Source organism: Daktulosphaira vitifoliae, unplaced genomic scaffold, assembly GCF_025091365.1.
Source record: "Daktulosphaira vitifoliae isolate Bord-2020 unplaced genomic scaffold, ASM2509136v1 Scaffold_2, whole genome shotgun sequence".
Lineage (NCBI taxonomy): Eukaryota > Metazoa > Arthropoda > Insecta > Hemiptera > Phylloxeridae > Daktulosphaira > Daktulosphaira vitifoliae.
Window position 1 is genome coordinate 3,299,139 of NW_026099573.1, and position 19,061 is coordinate 3,318,199.

General features: G+C 25.5%; 2 protein-coding genes and 1 long non-coding RNA gene across 4 annotated transcripts; 1 reads left to right on the forward strand and 2 right to left on the reverse strand.

Moving 5' to 3' along the window:
- Positions 1-655: 655 nt before the first annotated feature.
- Positions 656-5,345, reverse strand: LOC126898894 (uncharacterized). The gene is made up of 3 exons (XR_007702412.1): positions 4,022-5,345; positions 1,088-1,451; positions 656-1,007 (listed from the first exon to the last, which is right to left on the reverse strand). It is a non-coding gene; the product is annotated as an uncharacterized LOC126898894 (long non-coding RNA).
- Positions 5,346-6,422: 1,077 nt separating this feature from the next.
- LOC126898817 (cyclin-Y) lies at positions 6,423-12,325 on the reverse strand. Its single transcript, XM_050673207.1, has 6 exons — positions 11,696-12,325; positions 11,357-11,388; positions 10,761-10,949; positions 10,558-10,691; positions 10,345-10,497; positions 6,423-7,028 (listed from the first exon to the last, which is right to left on the reverse strand). Exons 1-6 carry the CDS (start codon positions 11,904-11,906, stop codon positions 6,737-6,739), a joined length of 1,011 nt encoding a protein of 336 aa, XP_050529164.1. The 5' UTR covers positions 11,907-12,325; the 3' UTR covers positions 6,423-6,736.
- Positions 12,326-12,640: 315 nt separating this feature from the next.
- LOC126898841 (programmed cell death protein 10) lies at positions 12,641-18,391 on the forward strand. Of its 2 annotated transcripts, none has more exons than XR_007702384.1 (6): positions 12,641-12,875; positions 13,005-13,172; positions 13,367-13,544; positions 15,657-15,789; positions 16,159-16,414; positions 17,545-17,685. XR_007702384.1 is itself a non-coding variant. In XM_050673246.1 (6 exons), exons 2-6 carry the CDS (start codon positions 13,101-13,103, stop codon positions 18,215-18,217), a joined length of 633 nt encoding a protein of 210 aa, XP_050529203.1. In that variant the 5' UTR covers positions 12,690-12,875; positions 13,005-13,100; the 3' UTR covers positions 18,218-18,391. The 2 variants fall into 2 exon arrangements, 1 of the variants encoding a protein (XP_050529203.1); XM_050673246.1 differs by lacking the exon at positions 16,159-16,414 and adding an exon at positions 18,133-18,391 and having other exon boundaries at positions 12,690-12,875; positions 17,545-17,709.
- Positions 18,392-19,061: the final 670 nt, after the last annotated feature.

Here is a 19,061-nt window from a genome sequence, read left to right on the forward strand (position 1 = left end):
TTAGGAAAAACTATATCACAAAAAAAATTATGCCCGTATACGAGAGTAACAAGGGTGTTCTCAAAATTTTGTTTTTGGAAAATATACATAAAAACACTAAATTTTTATTTAAGACCTGAGAGTCTATAGTTATTGGCTTATAGTAATTAACAAGTTTTATAACAATTAGATATTTACAAAATAATTTACAAATGTAGGTATTTATGTAAACATAAATAATTTTTAAATTCAAAAAGTTAGATTTTTTTTATAATATTTAGTTTGATTTAAAAAAGAAATAACTTTTTCAATGACTTCATGGTTCGGTCCTAGTAATTCGTACAGATTTTCAGGAAAATGACGTTGTTTCTGATGTTTGTATATTTTTTACAACGAATCATGGTAAATTTCGTAGTAAGGTCTTCCCCATAGGTGATACATTATTCAGGCTCGTCTTGTATGAGGTGCCCATAAACGAGCCTAGTGTGTCCTATTCTAAACCTATTTATCACTACTTCATAATGTCTTATCGTGGATCAAGGAAATACATAAAAACAATTTTATACCCCCTCCAAAATATTACCCACCAAAATATAGTATTTAAATATAATTATTTTTGTCGTGAGATGGTTCTATTACCCATCACCGATAACAGCAAGAACACTTATTGTCGCTAATCACATTTTTTTTTTTATTTGTGTACTGTCTATATAGTAAGGTATAATAAGAAAATAGTCAAAAATTAAAACATTTTTTTTTTGACAGTGTTGTTTTTGTTCAAAGATCATCCTCATTTGAATGACTTTCAGCTTTGGCCAGATCTAATCGATATTTATTAGGAAATAGTGTCGGTCTGGAACCTTAGAGATGATCCCGGAGGCAATTTTCCTTAATGACCTTTCAGATAATTCTCCATGGTCCAGCGAGAAAAAAATCTTAAATTTAATGAAGGCCTTCTGAGCCAGGCCGACACTGCGAAAAGATGATTATTTTGCCAATGTTTTCATCTCGTTAGCTTAACGTGTATCCTGCAAATACAAATGTATTGTCTGTAAATACAAAATAGTGTTTATTTAAAAATTTGAATTAATTTTATATGTATATATACATGTTATATTTTTCCATCAGATAATATATTGCTACGATAATCATCTACTCCGAAATTTGATAATTTTTTAATCGATATTCGGAGCAATCAACTAATTTTCCTATTCGTAGTATTCATCGTCGTAGTAATATCCAAATTTTTGTAACGAGGTATTCGTAGTAATTGTTGTCGGAGTAAATGTATTCGGGGGATTTTTTTACAATGTCGGAGTATATGAATGTCGAAGCATTATCAGTTCGTGGCAATCTCCGTAACCTCTATTTAAGTACTACTCAAGTACTGAAGATGAATTTTAACTTTGTATAAATTTGATTGTTTTTCAATAGTTGTAATTTTTTTTTTTTTAGTGGCGCTCATTCCTCGTCTAAATAAGACAACTGGTTACAATTTGTTAAAATCATATACGTTTAATTGTTAAAATAATTGGTTTTATCAATCAAATTAAACAAATTATTTAAAAAAAAGTTAATTAATAATAAAAATATATTCAGTTGATTTATAAATGAGGCTAAACCACAGAATAGATTAAACCAGAATGGACACTGATAAAAAAATTACATGTATTCTTATGAGAGTACGGTAATTTTGAGCTTATGTCGCTCAGTGTTACCATAAAAACAATAAAATAAATAATTGTATGCATATAATTCATTGTACTGTACAATAATTGTACATCGGCGGTTGATTTGAACTCTAAATGTATTATTTACATGCTAATTATTTTAGAAAATTTGCATAGTAAATTTTTTGGATTTATTTTATTATTATTTCTAAACATATAACACCATTTTAAAACTTTCAATTAATGTTTTCATTATGTGTAATTAGTTTGTGTTAATATATTTTTTATTTTATGTATATTTAATAAAGACTTATTTAGGAAAAAAAAATTATTCAATATCCACATAATATTAAATTTATTTAAAACATATATTACAATAATTTACAAATATCATATACATAAATAAATAATTTATAGATGAGTTAAAATAGACAATTTCCTATTTTAACTTTTCTCTCAGACATTAAATTTTTATTTAAAAATTTTATAGCTGTAAATATTCTAAATCTTGTAAACAAATTAATTAAATACAATTTATCAAAACATTTACAAGGGTGGTTAAAAGGTACATTACAAAAATAATTTTTTAATTCGGCTCCAACTCCATCTACAATAGCAAGTGTGGAAAAGTTATTAATAAAAATATTTTCTAATTCATTAATACCAATATTTACCATATATTTTTCATATTTACCAATAAACCATGTTTATAAACATTGTGTTTACAAACAAACCATTAATAATGGTGTTGAACAATGTGACCGTATATAAAGAAAAAAGGGAATACATTTTTATTTCTTAAGTGGCAACACTGAGCGACATAAGCTTGTTATCAGCAAAAACTAAGAGTGTCACTTCTGGTTTAATCTATTCTGTGGCTAAACGCTCTACTAAATTTCCGTATTAATACGTGTACAACACGTTATAAAATCACATAATTCGATAATTAATCAAAATTTAAGCGTATACAAAGTGGAACAAATCTATCTGACATCTCATAGAACTTATGATCTACATAACATTTTATACTTTTTTTTTTTTAATAATTTATTTATTTATTATTATTTAAACAATCTATTTGTTTTTTTTTTGAAAAGAAATTGCGTACTGATACTAGTAAAATACATAATAAGTGTATACTTAATATAATATCGACTAACATTTGATACCATAGGAAAATTGTAAACAAAAATCAAAATTTACCAAATTTAAAAATGCTATATAAACGTAACTACTGAATGAAAGTAAGAGTTTTTGGTAAAAAAATTTTTCTTTAAAACTTATTTATAAAATGGCTATATTCAAATATTAAACAAAATTGTATTAAAAAAAAACCAACACAGAGGGGTCAAGGTACAGTATGGACGTGGCATAGTTGTGTCCAGTATAGATTTAATTTGATAGTAATTAAAATCACTATCATAAGAAACGCTTCGATGCAAATCAGTAGATTTAGTGTTTAATTCTAAGAAATTGGTGGATAATTACAATATCAATTTCTATATTATTAATTATATTCAAATTAGTAATTCTTAGATTCAAAAATATAATATATAATTTTTATAATAAATTGTTTTCAAATTATTATTGATCTTGATTTTTAATATATTAAAACTAATTATTTTTAACCTACTTTTTTTTGTCCTTTAAAGTAATAGTTTATAATAGAAAATATATAAGAATTTATTACCATAACTTTTAGCTCAACTTACATGTTTGAAATTCACATCATTAAATAGAAAAAAATGGTATTGTTAAGATTAATATGAAGTCGCAAATTATATAATTACTATTTACGATGAATTTATCAGAAAAGCTCGAATTTTTTTGCATTTTTATCGTAATAGATCACATAAATAGGTTGGGTTAGTTTCATCAATGGTAAATCATAGTAATCATTTCTAATTAACTTTTGGTAGGTTAAACAAGTTCTACTTTTTTTACGTATGTTTCAAGTTTTGAACGCCTCTGTATAAAGAAAAGTGATCCAATTTAAAAAACAGTATGTCAAATGAAAGAAAAAGCTCGAATTTTTATAGTAATAGATCACTTAAATAGAAATCATAGTAATCATTTCTAATTAACTTTTGGTGATTAAAAAGATTCTACAATTGAAATATGCAGAACTGAATTAATTTTATTTAAAAAAACTAATAAAAAAAGTTGTTAAAAAGATCTACTCAATAAAAAATTAAGTAAATGTATCAATATTCCGGTATATTTTCAAAACTTTATTTGAAAAAGCTTTACTTATGTGCAAAAAATACTTTTTTTAATCTCCCTGTTGGCTGGTTTAGAGTCAGATTTTCTAAAAAATGATATCAAATGAAATGTAAACACCTAAGATTTACTAAATTAAAAGTTTGCCTCACCACTTCCGAGACCCACGAGCCGCCACTGCTTGCATATGTAAATTACTTCATTGTGTTTTGGGCTATGACTATTTCGTCATCCTCTTATTTTTTAGTTAATGACTATATGGATTGTAACTATGATCTCAGATTATGTTATATGGTCAATTCTTTCTGTTTCTTTAATTTTTCTTTCTTCACCTTACGTGAGTTGACAGGTTCTCGGGTGTGGTCAGAGTGGACATGGTGAACATCTTAATGGGTCCTCTACACTTATGTAGAGGATACCTATTGACGTTGGTGACATGTCCATTTTACCCTGACCCATACGATGGATCTGTCATACCCACGTTACCCTCCTATTTTCTTTGTGTTTTCTCTTGTTGTTACATTATTAAATTAATTATTTGATCCAGTTAATATTTGATATGTTAAGTTGTTCTGAAATGAACTCTTAAATACTGATTATGTGAACATTATGTTTAAACCACATGGGCCATGTGTAATTATACAACTCACAAAATACAAAGACCATTCTGAAGCCAGTCTGTCTGTAGACAGTTAACTCTATATAATTGCAATCAATCACCATTCACTGTTTTACCTTTATGGGTGTAAAATGTTGCATGTACATAAAAAAACATTTATTAGGCCAAAATCATATTAACTGGGTTTATCTAAAGGTACCTGTTTTTCTTTCTGTTATTGCCTTACTTACCTTTTACTCATATATTTTTTTTCTGATCCTTGACCATTGTTTAATTTTCATAGTATTTTATTTAACATACTACGGTTTATTCGGATATATTTAGATCTATTTTGTTTATTAGTAAAATTTAATTGTCTATTAAGTTTAGTTGTTATGATAAACAAAAATTGAACTTGTAATAATTAATAAATTTTAATCTTTGTTATCTTAAAGAATTACTATTCTTCATTACCTTTCACCATAGAATAAGGTACAAAATCCCTGGTGCTCCGGCTTTGCCTCGGCCCAGGGTGGACCCTTCTTGGGGTCCTTGTAAAGTGAGGCTGATGTTTATTAGTTTAGCTTACAATCTCTTATTCAAATAAAATGTAGCTTAACCAGCTTTTCCAGTCTACAATATTCTAAATTTTTTTGTAATATGTTGCTATATAAAACATAAATCTAAAAAAAAAATGATTTTTAGTTTCACCTGAATTTAACAATGGATTTTTACAATTATAATCAAATTTTATAATACGCTCAATTGAGTAAATCTTTTTAATAATTTTGTTTTATTGGTTCTTTTAGTTTAAGTAAACCATTAAAATTAATTAAGTTTTAAATATTTCCATTGTAGAATCTTTTTGAACACCAAAAGTTAATTAGAAATGATTACTATGATTTCTATTTATGTGATCTATTACGAAAAAAATTCGAATTTTCTGATAAATTCATCGTAAATAGTAATTATATAATTTGCGACTTCATATTAATCTTAACAATACCATTTTTTTCTATTTAATGATGTGAATTTCAAACATGTAAGTTGAGCTAAAAGTTATGGTAATAAATTCTTTTATATTTTCTATTATAAACTATCACTTTAAAGGACAAAAAAAAGTAGGTTAAAAATAATTAGTTTTAATATATTAAAAATCAAGATCAATAATAATTTGAAAACAATTTAAATTGAAACATTATCTACAGATTTGCATTGAAGCGTTTCTTATGATAGTGATTTTAATCACTGTCAGATATCATTATACTTGATCCTAATATGCCACTTCCCCACTGTACTGAATTTTTTTATCAAACAAACTGTATAGCTTTTAAAATTTGGTGGATAGAGTATATATTAACTTCTTAATACTTTGTTTTCAAATTTAACTTTAACTAATAAGATATTTTCTATAATTTAAAATCAGCACATTAAAACATTTGTAATTTTTAATAAAAGTACTTAATTTAGACCATCAATATAGAAATATAATATCATTTTAAATATATAACATAAATTTCGAAATAGGTTTTTCTAATGAGTTTCAGTAGAAATCTATTCAAAAACTCACAATGTATTTGATATTTTTAAAAATAATAGAATATATAAATATAAAAATATGTTTTATAAAGTCATTTACAGAATAATATTATTGTATAACATATTATATTAAATCAATTACTTAAACCATTAATTTAATATTTTATGTTTTAAAAAATCTTTTACTTTGACATAAGCGTGCTCAAAAGAATTTTATAATATATAAATTATTATATATATAAAAAAAAATGTAATAATATTTTCAGATAAATAATTACCCTCACAAAAAAATAAAATATAATAAGTTAAAATAAACTAGTTCTTTTGTGTTAATTACATTAAAATTTTAAGTTATTTTTGATTATAAAATTTAAAAATAACAATTTTAAATACTTTAATATGGCATTTTTAGTATAGTATGAATAATGAAATTCTAGTAACACTAAATAAAATTTATTAGTCAATATTTTATTGATTGAATGAAAATATTTGTTAATTATTTAAAAATATAAAGTAATAAAATATTGAATGATCAGTAAAGCTTTAGTATACTTTATATGTATAAATATAAAAAAAATGACTAAAAATGTTCATATATCTTGAGTACCAAATAAAAAAGTTAGCTGAGGAAGGGACTTAATACTATAGTAACTTTAATTAAAATGATTAATAATCACAATTTTGGTGACGTCATATTATTCATTGTTATAATTTAATAACATCAAATTTTTCAAGACAAAATAGCAGCACTTCTTCTTGTAATTGCAGCACAACTTACATTGTCTAAACTAGACCATTTTTTAACTCCATTTTTTAAGAATTCTGCTGTTATTTTATCTTCAAATACTCTAGACATAGCTTCCAATTTTTTTGCTCTTTCTTTGCTCAAAGGCTCTGCAGGGAATGTTAGTTCATTATTTTCGGCCAAGGAACGCAAGTCAAAATAATACTTGGCATAAACACTTGATGGAACATTTATATTAAATTGAAGCATTTCTAAAAATTGACGTTCCAATTCATTCCTAGAAATAGCATGTATATTAAGAATCTTATACATGAATACTTAGTTTGAACAGTAAGATTAAAAAACCTCATCAAACTTTATTAAATTTATGTATTAGATAAATTAGATAAAAATAACATAACTTTACCCAAAATTTCACTAGTATAACTCTTTCTAATGAAATTTTAATTTATTGATAATAAATATTTATAATATACCAGTTATTATAAGAAAAAAAACCAATATTAAGGAGTTTAAAATTTTAATATTTTTTTTAAATTTAAGGACCATTTCTATTTCTATCAAAAATAAACTAAATATTTTATTGGTGTAAATATGGCCCAAAGTAATAAAAGACATTCATCAATCTAAAAATAAAAAAAAAAGTCATTTTGAAAACAATTCTGTGAGACAAAAGCTGGTATTTATATAAATATTAGGGTAGCCCTCAAAAATCAAATTTTTTTTATTCACACAACCACTTAATTTTTTTTTAATGCTCATAAAAATAAGCTGTGCAAGATTTGGAACTGATCCCAACTTAAGCTTAAACATGCTCTAGACCTCTTAAATTGTGTTGATGAGGCAATTTTAATAGAAATAACTGATCTATGTCTTATGACTTTTTTTTTGCTTAACTTAGAATTAGGAAAGTAAAACTCATGTTAAAGAAATTTTATAAAAAATTAAAAAATGATAACTTCAATGTAGTAACAAGTAAATTGTTATAAACAATGAGAACAATAAAAATGTGTTTCATTACTCATTGAATACAATAAATTATTATTTTTTTAATGAATAACTTTTTTTGGAGAATAAAATGAAAATAAATAAGTAAATTTGACGGTAGAAGTACAGAAGTATGGAATGAAATAAATAGCTCTGCAAGAAGTTAGCTGGAAAAAAAGGAAGATAATACAAAGATATCACAGACAACCATTTTTAATGGAATATGTGAAAAAGGACACAAGTTAGGTATGGGTTTTACATGAGTCGATAATACATAGAGATAAAAGTTTTAAAGATATTAACCCAAGGATATCAACTTTTACATTAAAAACAAATGTTTTAGACATAGTGATAATCAATGCATAAGCACACACAGAAGATAAAGGGGATGATGAAAATAAGGAACTCTATGTCACGCTGAAAGATGTGTATAATTCCTTGATGGGAAGCATTAAGATCGCCCGGGAAAGGCTGATAGCGCTCTGCATACCCTCTTCCGGTGCGAGGCGTGGGCCCAGGAACGGGACTCTTTGGAGTCCCGTCTAGGGTCCACACTCTGAGTCGGGTCCCTGGTGGATCTGATGTTGGGAAGCCGGGAGGCGTGGAGGCTCGTCCAGGCATTCGCCGAATTCATCTTGAAAAAGAAGGAGGAAGCTAAACGCCTGAGACAGAGGCACCCGAGCCGCCCGGTACAGAAGGACCTAAGGCGCTGGTTAAGGCCGGCGCCTTAGGTATTCGTGTCTTATGTTTTATGTTTTTGTGAGTTATTTTTGCCCCCCTCGCATTGACAGGGGGAGGCCACACCACGTTGTGAATCAGCTCTTGATTAATTTCGGGCTGATTCACAACGTGGTGGTGTGAGTTTTAAAGACAGCCAGGGCCGCCCTGAAGTAATACCTAATGGTAGTTCCAGGGCGGCCTAAAACTAAGCCGGTCGTGAAAAAAAAAGCATTAAGATAATTGTGAAATTAAAATACAAATAAAAATGCTAAAAATAACAAGTCACCAGTCAAAGACAAAGTACAGGCAAAACTATTGAAAAAAGGAGGAATGCAGACGGATATGGTATTTAATTAAAAAAATCTGGAATACAAAAAAATTACCTGAGAAATAGAAAACTGTGAAATGTCCTATACATAAAAAAGAAAATACTAAAGATAGCAAAAACTATGGAGGCATTTTCTTGTTAAATAAGACATAAAATACTATCTAATTTTATCTTAGCCATAATGAAAGAAAAATTAAAACAATTGGAAACTATTAAGGTAGCTTCCATCAGGATGGAAAGGTCAACAGTAGACCAAAATTTATACTAAGGCAGGTATTTCAAAAAGTGTGAGTTTGATAGAGAATTTATATTTCGTGACGTGACTAAAAAGTCAACACTACAATGGATTAGAGAAGCGAGAATGAACTGATAAAAACAGTAATGAACAAAACCCGCGACAAAAAAAACCGTTGAGAAGATCCAAATAAGATGGAAAGATTTTGAACTACTTAGCGGAGGTTTTGATTGGAAAGAAAAAGTGTCAAATAGAGAAGGATGAAGGTTAGGGTGCAAAATGGGATGGTCCTCAGTGGCCTAATAACCACAAAAGAAGATTATTTTGTCAACTTTTTGTTTTTAAATAATTGTTTCTTTTTTAGACTACCTTTAAAGCATATTTTTTATTATTTATTACTAAAAAAAAATAAATGAAAATAAAATCTTTTTCAAAATTTCAAAATAGGTATTTTTTTAGTCTTTTTCTTGCAAAAAATGTTAATGGTTAGATATATATGCATAAGTAGTAAAGGTGGATGCAGCCTGAATTGATGTACATAAACTCTGACCACCTCCCATGAACACTTTTTGTATTAAAATACTTATAACTCAATGAGTTACTTGTATAAAAATTGTTATGAACCCATTAAAAATTTTGGTAAAAAAAGAACTAAAATGGACATTTTGAAATTTTGAAAAAAAAAAAAAAATAAATAATTTTTACTATTATTTCTTATTAATGAATAATAATAAAAATATTCATTTTAAAGGATGCCTAAGAAGGTAATAATTATTTATAAATAAATTTAAAAACAAAATAATTATTGTATCAAAAGTTTAAGCATTGTTAGTTAGATCTGAGACACTTTGTATATATTCATTGCATATAAAATGAACCATAGATTTCAATGAACTTTACAATTTTGTACTTTTCATAACAAATTGACTACAATAATAATCTTTTTACTTAATAAAATTTCAAATTTCCATAAGAGTTACCTTTCTTTTTAAAATTTCTAATTAAACTCAAATCAAAAATAAATAAGTAGCTAGTAAATTAAGATAGAAAATAATTAAATGAATTAAATATAACAAAATATCAAATTAAATGTTGACATATGGCTCTTACACTTATAGTGTAATATACAGAGTGTTCAGTAAGTAAGGAAACAGGTTAGGTCAGTAATTAGGTTTGAATTGAAGCTAAAAAAATGATATTAACTTAATTTAAGAATACATAAATTATTAAAAAAAAAAGTAATTTAAAATGATTTATAGATTAATCAAAACATTGTGGACCACTTTATATACCCAATAGTACAGCTAATAGTTATATTCTTACATGTCTTCAACTGTTATATCTTTAAGAATTTGACAATAATCAACATTCCACACGGCTTGGTCATCCCATACTTTTGAAGCTAATAAAATTGCTCCAAGCACAATTCTTTTCCAATTAGCAGGTGTTATATCAATTTCTGCATATGTCAATAACCTAAAAAGAAAAAAATAAAGAATAATTGTGAAATTGTTTAAAAATATTTTTATGTGTAACCTTTCTAAATAAACAAGGGTAACAATTGCACATTCAGCTGTTAATTGGGCAGCATTAAATAATGTTCGAACAAATTTGTATATTTGGCGATGTTCTGGACTTAGTATATTATAATTATCAGGTACATGATCTCTCTAGTACAAAAAAAAAAAATAATAATAATAATAAAAATTGTCAATAATTAAAAATTAAAACTGACTCACTGTAAGTGGATGTAATTTTTCATCAAAAATTTCCATTTGCCTTTCAGAAGTTCTATTTTTTATATGGTAATAAATTGCTAGTGCTACACATTTGACTGTATTTTTTAAATTAGGTTGAGAAACTGTACTATCATCTAAATATATAGTGGAACAAGAACTACTTTTTTTAAGAGATCGAAAATCAACTATCTAAAAAAAAAAAATTAAATTTATGATAATTATAATGAAAATACTTTTAATAATTAAATATTGAATTAAAGTACAAATTAAATTAAATTTTATAATATGAAAATAAAATAAAAACAGTGATATAACCAGAATTTTTATTTTAAAGAGAGGCTTATCATGATACCATTATCATAGACTCAATTTGAATAACTTTTGAGGTTTACTTAATTTTTACATCCCTAAAAATATTTAAAAAATAGAATACATTTAATAATTTTTATAACTTTTTTTTAGAAGAAGCCAAGCTTCTTTTTAACCCATCATATTGCACCTATATTCATAATAGGTACTCTTATGAGTATATTTAAGGTGATAAAATAATAAAAAAATAAAAGAATATTGAAATTTTATTTCATAATTATACACACCTGAGATTGACTATGTTTTCTGATTAATCCATCTGCAAAAAAATGTATTATAATAAAATTAATAACAATATAATTTTACAAACTGGACAATATTTTTAAATTAACTATATAGCCATAAGAGTGTATTTATTATGCTTGGTTTAACTGAAAAAATCTTTATTTTTTACTACTTTTAATAAATATAAAACAGCAAATTGTTTTAATTAAAGGTTTGAATGACTATTTTAATTTATCCATAAGTTATAAGTAAGACTAATGACAATAGCCATTAAACAGCAGAAGTGAATGTATAAAATTGATTTTAAAATAATTAATAATAGCCCAAGAGGTTTGACTTACTTTCAACTTTAGATCGTTCTAAAAATAATGTGGCAACCTTGGGGTGAACTGATGGATCAGTGTTCCAATCATCTTGTTCACGTTCACTAATATGCTGAAGATTTCCAACACTTTCTTCGCCTTCTTGAGGAAACTCATTCACAGTACCATTGACTTCCTTACGACTAGGTAAAGGACTGCTATACGAACAACAACTGGTCCAATTACCCATAACTTTAAACGAGCAAAAACCATGAATACCAAAAACGTTAGTATAGTTAGATACTTGAGTATTGTCATATAGTAATTAATATATTAAGCAACTATGTCGGTTTTATATTAATTATGTGACCCCGACTAAAATAGTCAAATGTAGAGTTGACTTAAATACTGTATCATCTAAATGTACACCTAATGTATTTAACGCGTAACATTATAAATGATGCCTAAAACTTGTCATTATTCGTATTATCTTATTTAACTAAAACAACTTCATAGAAAGCTTTAATACCCATTTAATGTTTAGTGTATCATTAAAACATAACCAACAAAATAAATAATACATATCTTAAATAATATCGTTAAACGACAATTAGTCAACCTAGCAAAATGTATTATTTTGTTTACGAAAGAAATTTTATTAACTTTACTAGAAGAATTTGTTAAATTTATATGATTATACAACAAAATAAATAATAAAGTCTATACGATTTATGGAATGATGTTCGTTCTAAACCAAAATATTGTAGAAAAAGATCGGTGTACAAACTGTTACCCGTTAAAATCATTGATAAAAAACGGAGTTCAACAAATACATCGGATTATAATAAAACCGATTTTAACTTTTAGTGTCATCAACATGGTAAAGTGAATTCATTGTTGTAATGAATTTAAATGGTCATTAATGTTATGTTAAGTTTATATTTAATGATTGACAATAATTCTTGCTTATATGTTTATAAAAATGAGACATGTTTATATTACTCAAAAATAATAAATTATTTATTATTTTTATTTTTCGAAATTAATTATATTTGCTGATATCAATATTTAAACCTGTCTGGTCCTTGCTTTTAATAATTTTACGATACCATTTTAATTCTATACTGTTTCAGTAGTTCTATAAGGTTTTTGAAGTTAATAATGTAATTTTGTATTGCTTTAAATAAAAATTGTTCCCGAAAATTCTCTTATGTCCATTGTAAGTTAAAATTTGAATTATCTTAAGGGTATTTTATTTTGTTTACAATACGATAAAGTAAATCTTTGAAAATAAAATTGACAGAATTTTTGTTTTTAATTACTGATGTGATGCTTTTATTGATTACAGATCGTGAAATGTAAAATTCTTAATTAGCAATTGTGACATTTTTCTCAGAAGATGATTTGATGTTGTGTTATTTTTGTATGAAATTGTCAACGAATAATGAAAATGAATGACGAAACACCTGTTAGTTCTCTAGTTCTTCCGGTCCTCATCAGACCAATATTATTACAAGTAAATAAAAATACTGCTCCTTGTTTTCATATTTAAACATTCTCGTTTTAAAAAAATAAATTATGTAAAATATTTTAAGTTTTTTTCAATTTCAATCTAGTTCTAAACTAAATATTTAGGAATAATATCAAGTATACATATTTCACATCGGTTTTAATAACTTATTGCATTTAAGAAATAATTTTTACTTTTAGCTGGAGAAACACAATGTTTCAGCTTCTCAAACATTGAGGTCTGCATTGTTTAAAACTGAAAATGTATATCCAGGATTTGTATTTAATCTGGTATCTGGCATAATGAAAAAGAGTGATATTAGTATAAACATGAATGAAAGTATATTAAGATTACAAGGCTTAGTGTCTGATCATGATGGTTAGTATATTTTTATCATAAAAATATAACTCAATTAAAATGAATATTAACAGTTTTATTTTAATAAGAATTTCAATTACTGCTTTTAATATTATTTTCTTTTGTATTTCATGACATTACATTTGTTAAAACCTAAATATAATCAAATACATTTTTAACTTAATTGTACAATAAAACATCTTATGTTTTCAATTTTTAAAATATTTATGTGTAACATTATTTTGTAAATATAAATTCATAGCTTTTTCCCAAAACTAATGTCATGAATATGAGTTACTACCACTTTCTAACATATCAATTAAACAAAAATTTATAAACTTTGGATTTTATCAATGTATACCAAATTCAACTTGGTATTGGTATTATCATAAAAGATCTTTCAGTAATGATGAAGCAAAAAAGTTTCACTTAGTGAATTTGTTTTGTATTGTTCCAAAAACATTGTCGTAACACAAAACAGTAAGTAAAATGTATACAAAGATAAAGATGAGGATGATGAGAAGCCTGCTGTCTAGGTATTCATGAGCGTGTTGTCATACAGCAGTCACCGTGCTCGGCTGACACTCCAGGTTAGCTGTGGGTGTCGAAAGGCTGTTGTTAAAGGAGGTGAATAAGGGTAACACCTAGGTATGAGGTGCAAACAAAGTGAAAGACACAAATATTAGGCGTACCAGGTGAGGAAGATAACAGAGTACGAGGTGCAGAAGAAGTGTAAGTACTCTGAAATGTTATGGAAGAGAGTAGATAGGTTAACAAGGAAAAAAACAAAGACTTTACTTTAAGAAGTAAGCCGAACAGTGACAACCGAGTACTGAGACTGATGAATGACACAAGGCACTGGAGTCGACTGACAAAGATGGTCAGGCCTTTTGGGTTTTTATAGTAATTTGAACTATTGCCAATTTGGCAATAAATATTATTTGTTAATTCATCAGTCTGAGAAAGCATATATGCTGTCTGTAATTTATTATAATAATTCTCACAATAATGGTAACGTGACACTATCACAACATGTTACTCAAATAATAAAATTATTTTATTAAAATTTTCTAAAAATACCTATTATAGTACAATCTCTAAACACAATATGATAATTTTTTAAAATTTTGGTTTCATTGAACAAAAGGTCATTTTGATTAATTAATTGTAATTTTCTATATTTAATATGTATCTTGACTATCAAAACTAGTGATTTAAAATAGAAAATTTTGATATATTCAAGAGAAATTATTATTTATAAGTCTGTAAAAGTGTAAAAGATATAATCACTATTTATATTCAAACTAGTCATTTTTACTATTTTAATCAAGTTTCTTCTATTTTTTATTGATTATTGTAAATAATATATATTATGTACTATGCAGGACATTTAATTAAGAATAAGACACTCATTTTCTTGGAAACTATCTAAAAAATTCAAATAATATTTCTGGTAATAGATGTTGGAGTTAATAAACCATTCAATAATCTGTAGTTAAGTAATTTTTTTTTCATCCCTTCAGTGTTAAAAAACCTAAACATTAATTTTTTTTAATGAGGACCCCTATTTTCAGTTTGATGGTATAATAAGGTAAAAATGTTTTAGCATAAAGAAATATTGGCTACTATATGATTAATAACAAATTATCAATATAAAATTGGTCAAAAAACATTAAACTATAACAAGCATTAACAAAAGATGAGTTCAATGGATTAAAAATATTACATAAACTAAATTGTTTGAATTTTTTTTTTTCTATTATATCATCCTTTATAAATCTTTGACATTCTCAATAGATTCCAAGTATTATAAGTATCTTATGCTTAATGAATCAATTAAAACCAACTTAATGCGAATCATGTATTGATTCGTATGCTATCTTTTAGCAATTCATTTGGTGAGCTGATTATTTTAAATAAATGAAAAGAGTAAGTTGAAAATAAAGTATTTTTGGAGAGTTATTTTTTTTTCCAAAAAAAAAGCCATTTGGCTTTTGAGTTGATTATTGCTAACCTATGATCTTAACTGATATTTGATTTGAAATTACTTTTTATTAAATGATGAGAATGCATAATCTATTGACTAAATATAAATATATCATTTTATAAATACAGTAGTATTCCTCTCTTTAGGTGGTGAATATCGATTAAATCGATCTGAAGAAGCTTTCCAAGAGTTAAATAAGAAGTCAATGTCTTTAAAAAAAATTTTAAGTCGTATTCCAGATGAAATAAATGATAGAAAAACATTTTTGGAAACTATTAAGTATGCACTTTTAGTTTAAAAGTAATGTATAAGTTCATAAATCATGAGTTATGATTTTTTGAATTCTTAGCTTAAGAAAATCATTAAATAATTAATAAAATTTAATTATATAAACTTAAAAAATACTTGTAGGATAACTTTACTATCATGCTTCATTTGATTAATTTTTTTTTTTAGCTAGTTGTATAGAAACCCAACCCCTTATAGCTTATAAAAGTACTTTATTATAACTCATTAATAAATTATATTCAATTAAATAATAAAAAACATATATACAAAAATACCATTTACATATATATGAATATTTACATAATAATATTAGTTTGGCTTGATAATGAGTATGGTGCGTGGAACGTTTTTCTGCTCCAGATATCTGATGTTTACTGATGTAAAACCCATAGTTGGTATGGCGTGGTGGTCCCCGTCTTGTTGTTGGACCTTGATTTGTCGGTGGCAATATGTTCACGTTCGTTATAGTCTCTACTGTGACAGACCATTTGCCTATGGAATTGAACGTAGGTGATGTAAGATGAGATTTCCCTGATGGTTATTCACATAACTACTATCCTACTTGTTATAACACACATGCGGACAAGGGACCCAATGGGGACATGCCTTAATACATGTATGTGAACGTTAAAACTAAAACTCGCAATAATAAGTGCCTTCAAGGTAACTTGCTTATTATTATCTTGAAACTAGTAGGTTCTGGGTCCTTACTAGTATTATTATTACCTCTGTCTATTTTCTTTTAAGATAGGCTTTTAAAAATTTAAACATATATTAGGCTCTAATAGCTTAGAGTGCTAAAAATGTTGTCCTTAATGTTAAGCTATTTCAAATAAACTAATTTTAAAGTTTTCATTTTTGTTACTGACTGGATGACTGAGTAATCATCTAAATTATAAGACACTTCCTATATATATAGAAATTGAAACTTGGCATAAAGGTGAGTCGTTAAGTGTAAATAAAGAAGAAATTCTAAAAATTGTTACTTTCTCAAAATAAATGGTCTTAAAGAGCAGCAGAATGGACAGTCGCTCATTTTAATATTAAAGTGGGTTATGGAAATTGAGAACTTTGCTAGCTTGAACCAGCAAAATGGAATGATATCTTCAACCAAAATCTAACTATGAAAAATGGTCAAGTTTCAATCTCTATCTCTTCCTAAAAATTTCGCCTATCGAAGTATGAATCTACTTGTAGCTAGTTTGCTCTTTCTTTAGTTCATATACTTCAATTCTACTTTCATAAGCACCATTGCTCTTTTATTTGTATCATTTAAAATATGGCCAATTTTTGACAAATTAATTCTCAGTACTCATTTACGTAGTATTACGTAGAAGATATAGACTTATATTTTTCTATTTTTTTTTTTTTTTGCTCAAAATTTTTATAGTAGCAATATTTTCCATAGGAAAGTGTATCTCAAGATACCTTCCAATAGTTTTATTAAAAAAATATATATATAATTCTTATTTGAATATTATTAAATTGAAGAAAAAAATTATTTATATTTATGCTAAACTGTCTTCGAATACTATTCTATTATGTATCTAGATTTTTTATTAGTACCTAGATTAATTTTATTATTTTTCAATATCTATACATACTTATAAAATCTAAAAAGAAATAAAATAATTTCTAAGATATACTGGCAACAGTAGGCGTTGTGCGTTAAAGTAAGAAAAATTACAAAAATATTTTTTTTTTGTATAATTTAGTGAATTATTATTGAATTAATTTTAATCATAGGGAGATAGCTAGTGCAATAAAAAAATTACTTGATGCAGTAAATGAAGTATCTGCATATATACCTGGACCCAGTAATAAACAAGTATTAGAACAGCGAAAACGTGAATTTGTTAAGTATTCAAAACGTTTTAGTAATACACTTAAAGATTACTTCAAAGAAGGACAGTAAGTTATTTATTTAAAATCTAAACTTAAATGTACATTAAACTATAAAGTATACATTAAATAAAAGTCTTTTAATAGCCTAAAAGTTGAAAAAGAAAAGAAAGGAATATAAATTTAAAATTTTAGAGGTTGTTATAATTAAATTGTAGTATCATAAGAGTGCTCAAAAAGATATTGTGCCCTTGTCCCGTAGCTTTTCATCCACAATTATAATGGCACCAATTTAAACATTAATTGTTAAATTTTGCATCTAATAATGTAAAAAAGACATGTTCAAAGAGTAAGTTATTATTGCTAATGTCTACTGTCTTTGTTGAAAAATGACTGTACTTTTAATATCTATTTATAACTAGTTGTTTTAAAAAAATAACGTAAGCCTAAACCTTTAGATATTCATATTTTTATATAAATTTTATTTTTCAGTGCCAATGCAGTATTTATTAGTGCCTTATATTTAATTCAACAAACAAACCAAATAATGGTTACTGTGAAAAGTAAATGTGAATAAATGTTTCATTAAATTATACATTTTTCAATTACTTGAATGCATTCCATTACCAATTAATACCACTTTAATTGTTTATTTAGCTAAATTATGTTATATATTTTTTTAATTACATTTATCGAATGATTTTCAAATATTTTCACTGAAATTATTAAATTTTTCCTTCTTGTAATTAATTTTTGTATTTAATTTTGTTTTCTCATATATTTAAAATGTGTAATAATGTATTGCAATAATCTAACAATTATATTAACTTTTCATTTAAGTTTAAATTGTTGTTAACTTATTTATTATTAAAAAATGTATTAATATAAATACATCCTACATGCAAATATTTATGCTATTTATTGTATACATAAACATAGATAATGAATTTATTTTACTTTATAATAGTATATATTATTGAACTCGTATTTGATTTTTTTATTGTTATGTTATTAAACTTTTGGAAATTATGTTGTAAATAATATGATTTTTCATTTTAAATATGCAGTATTATTTAATAAGATATAAGTGTGATTACACTATAGTATAATAATCTTTGAAATGTTTTTCAATCTAGAAATTATATGCTAGAAATATCCATAATTATTCTAAGCTACTAATATGGTATATATTTAAAAAAATATTTTTTGTATCATGTTTTGAATGTTGCAATTATATATTTTTGTCTATAACCTTTGTTATTTTCAATTATAAAATATTATTACTAATTAAATATTGATAGTTTTTTTTTTTAATGTTTTTATAGTTTTGCATCAGTTACTTAAAACAGTAATAATATCAGTTATGTGGCTATATAATTTGTCAGGTTTTATATTTAACACCAAATAGTTTTAGAGGTAAA

Coding starts and splice junctions, on each gene's coding strand:
- LOC126898841 (XM_050673246.1), top strand. CDS start 13,101: ATGAAAATGAATGACGAAACACCTGTTAGTTCTCTAGTTCTTCCGGTC. Junction 13,173..13,366: donor TCAGACCAATATTATTACAA/GTAAATAAAAAT, acceptor TTTTACTTTTAG/CTGGAGAAACACAATGTTTC. Junction 13,545..15,656: donor CTTAGTGTCTGATCATGATG/GTTAGTATATTT, acceptor TCCTCTCTTTAG/GTGGTGAATATCGATTAAAT.
- LOC126898817 (XM_050673207.1), bottom strand. CDS start 11,906: ATGGGTAATTGGACCAGTTGTTGTTCGTATAGCAGTCCTTTACCTAGT. Junction 11,389..11,695: donor AGAACGATCTAAAGTTGAAA/GTAAGTCAAACC, acceptor ATTTTTTTGCAG/ATGGATTAATCAGAAAACAT. Junction 10,950..11,356: donor GAAAACATAGTCAATCTCAG/GTGTGTATAATT, acceptor TTTTTTTTTTAG/ATAGTTGATTTTCGATCTCT.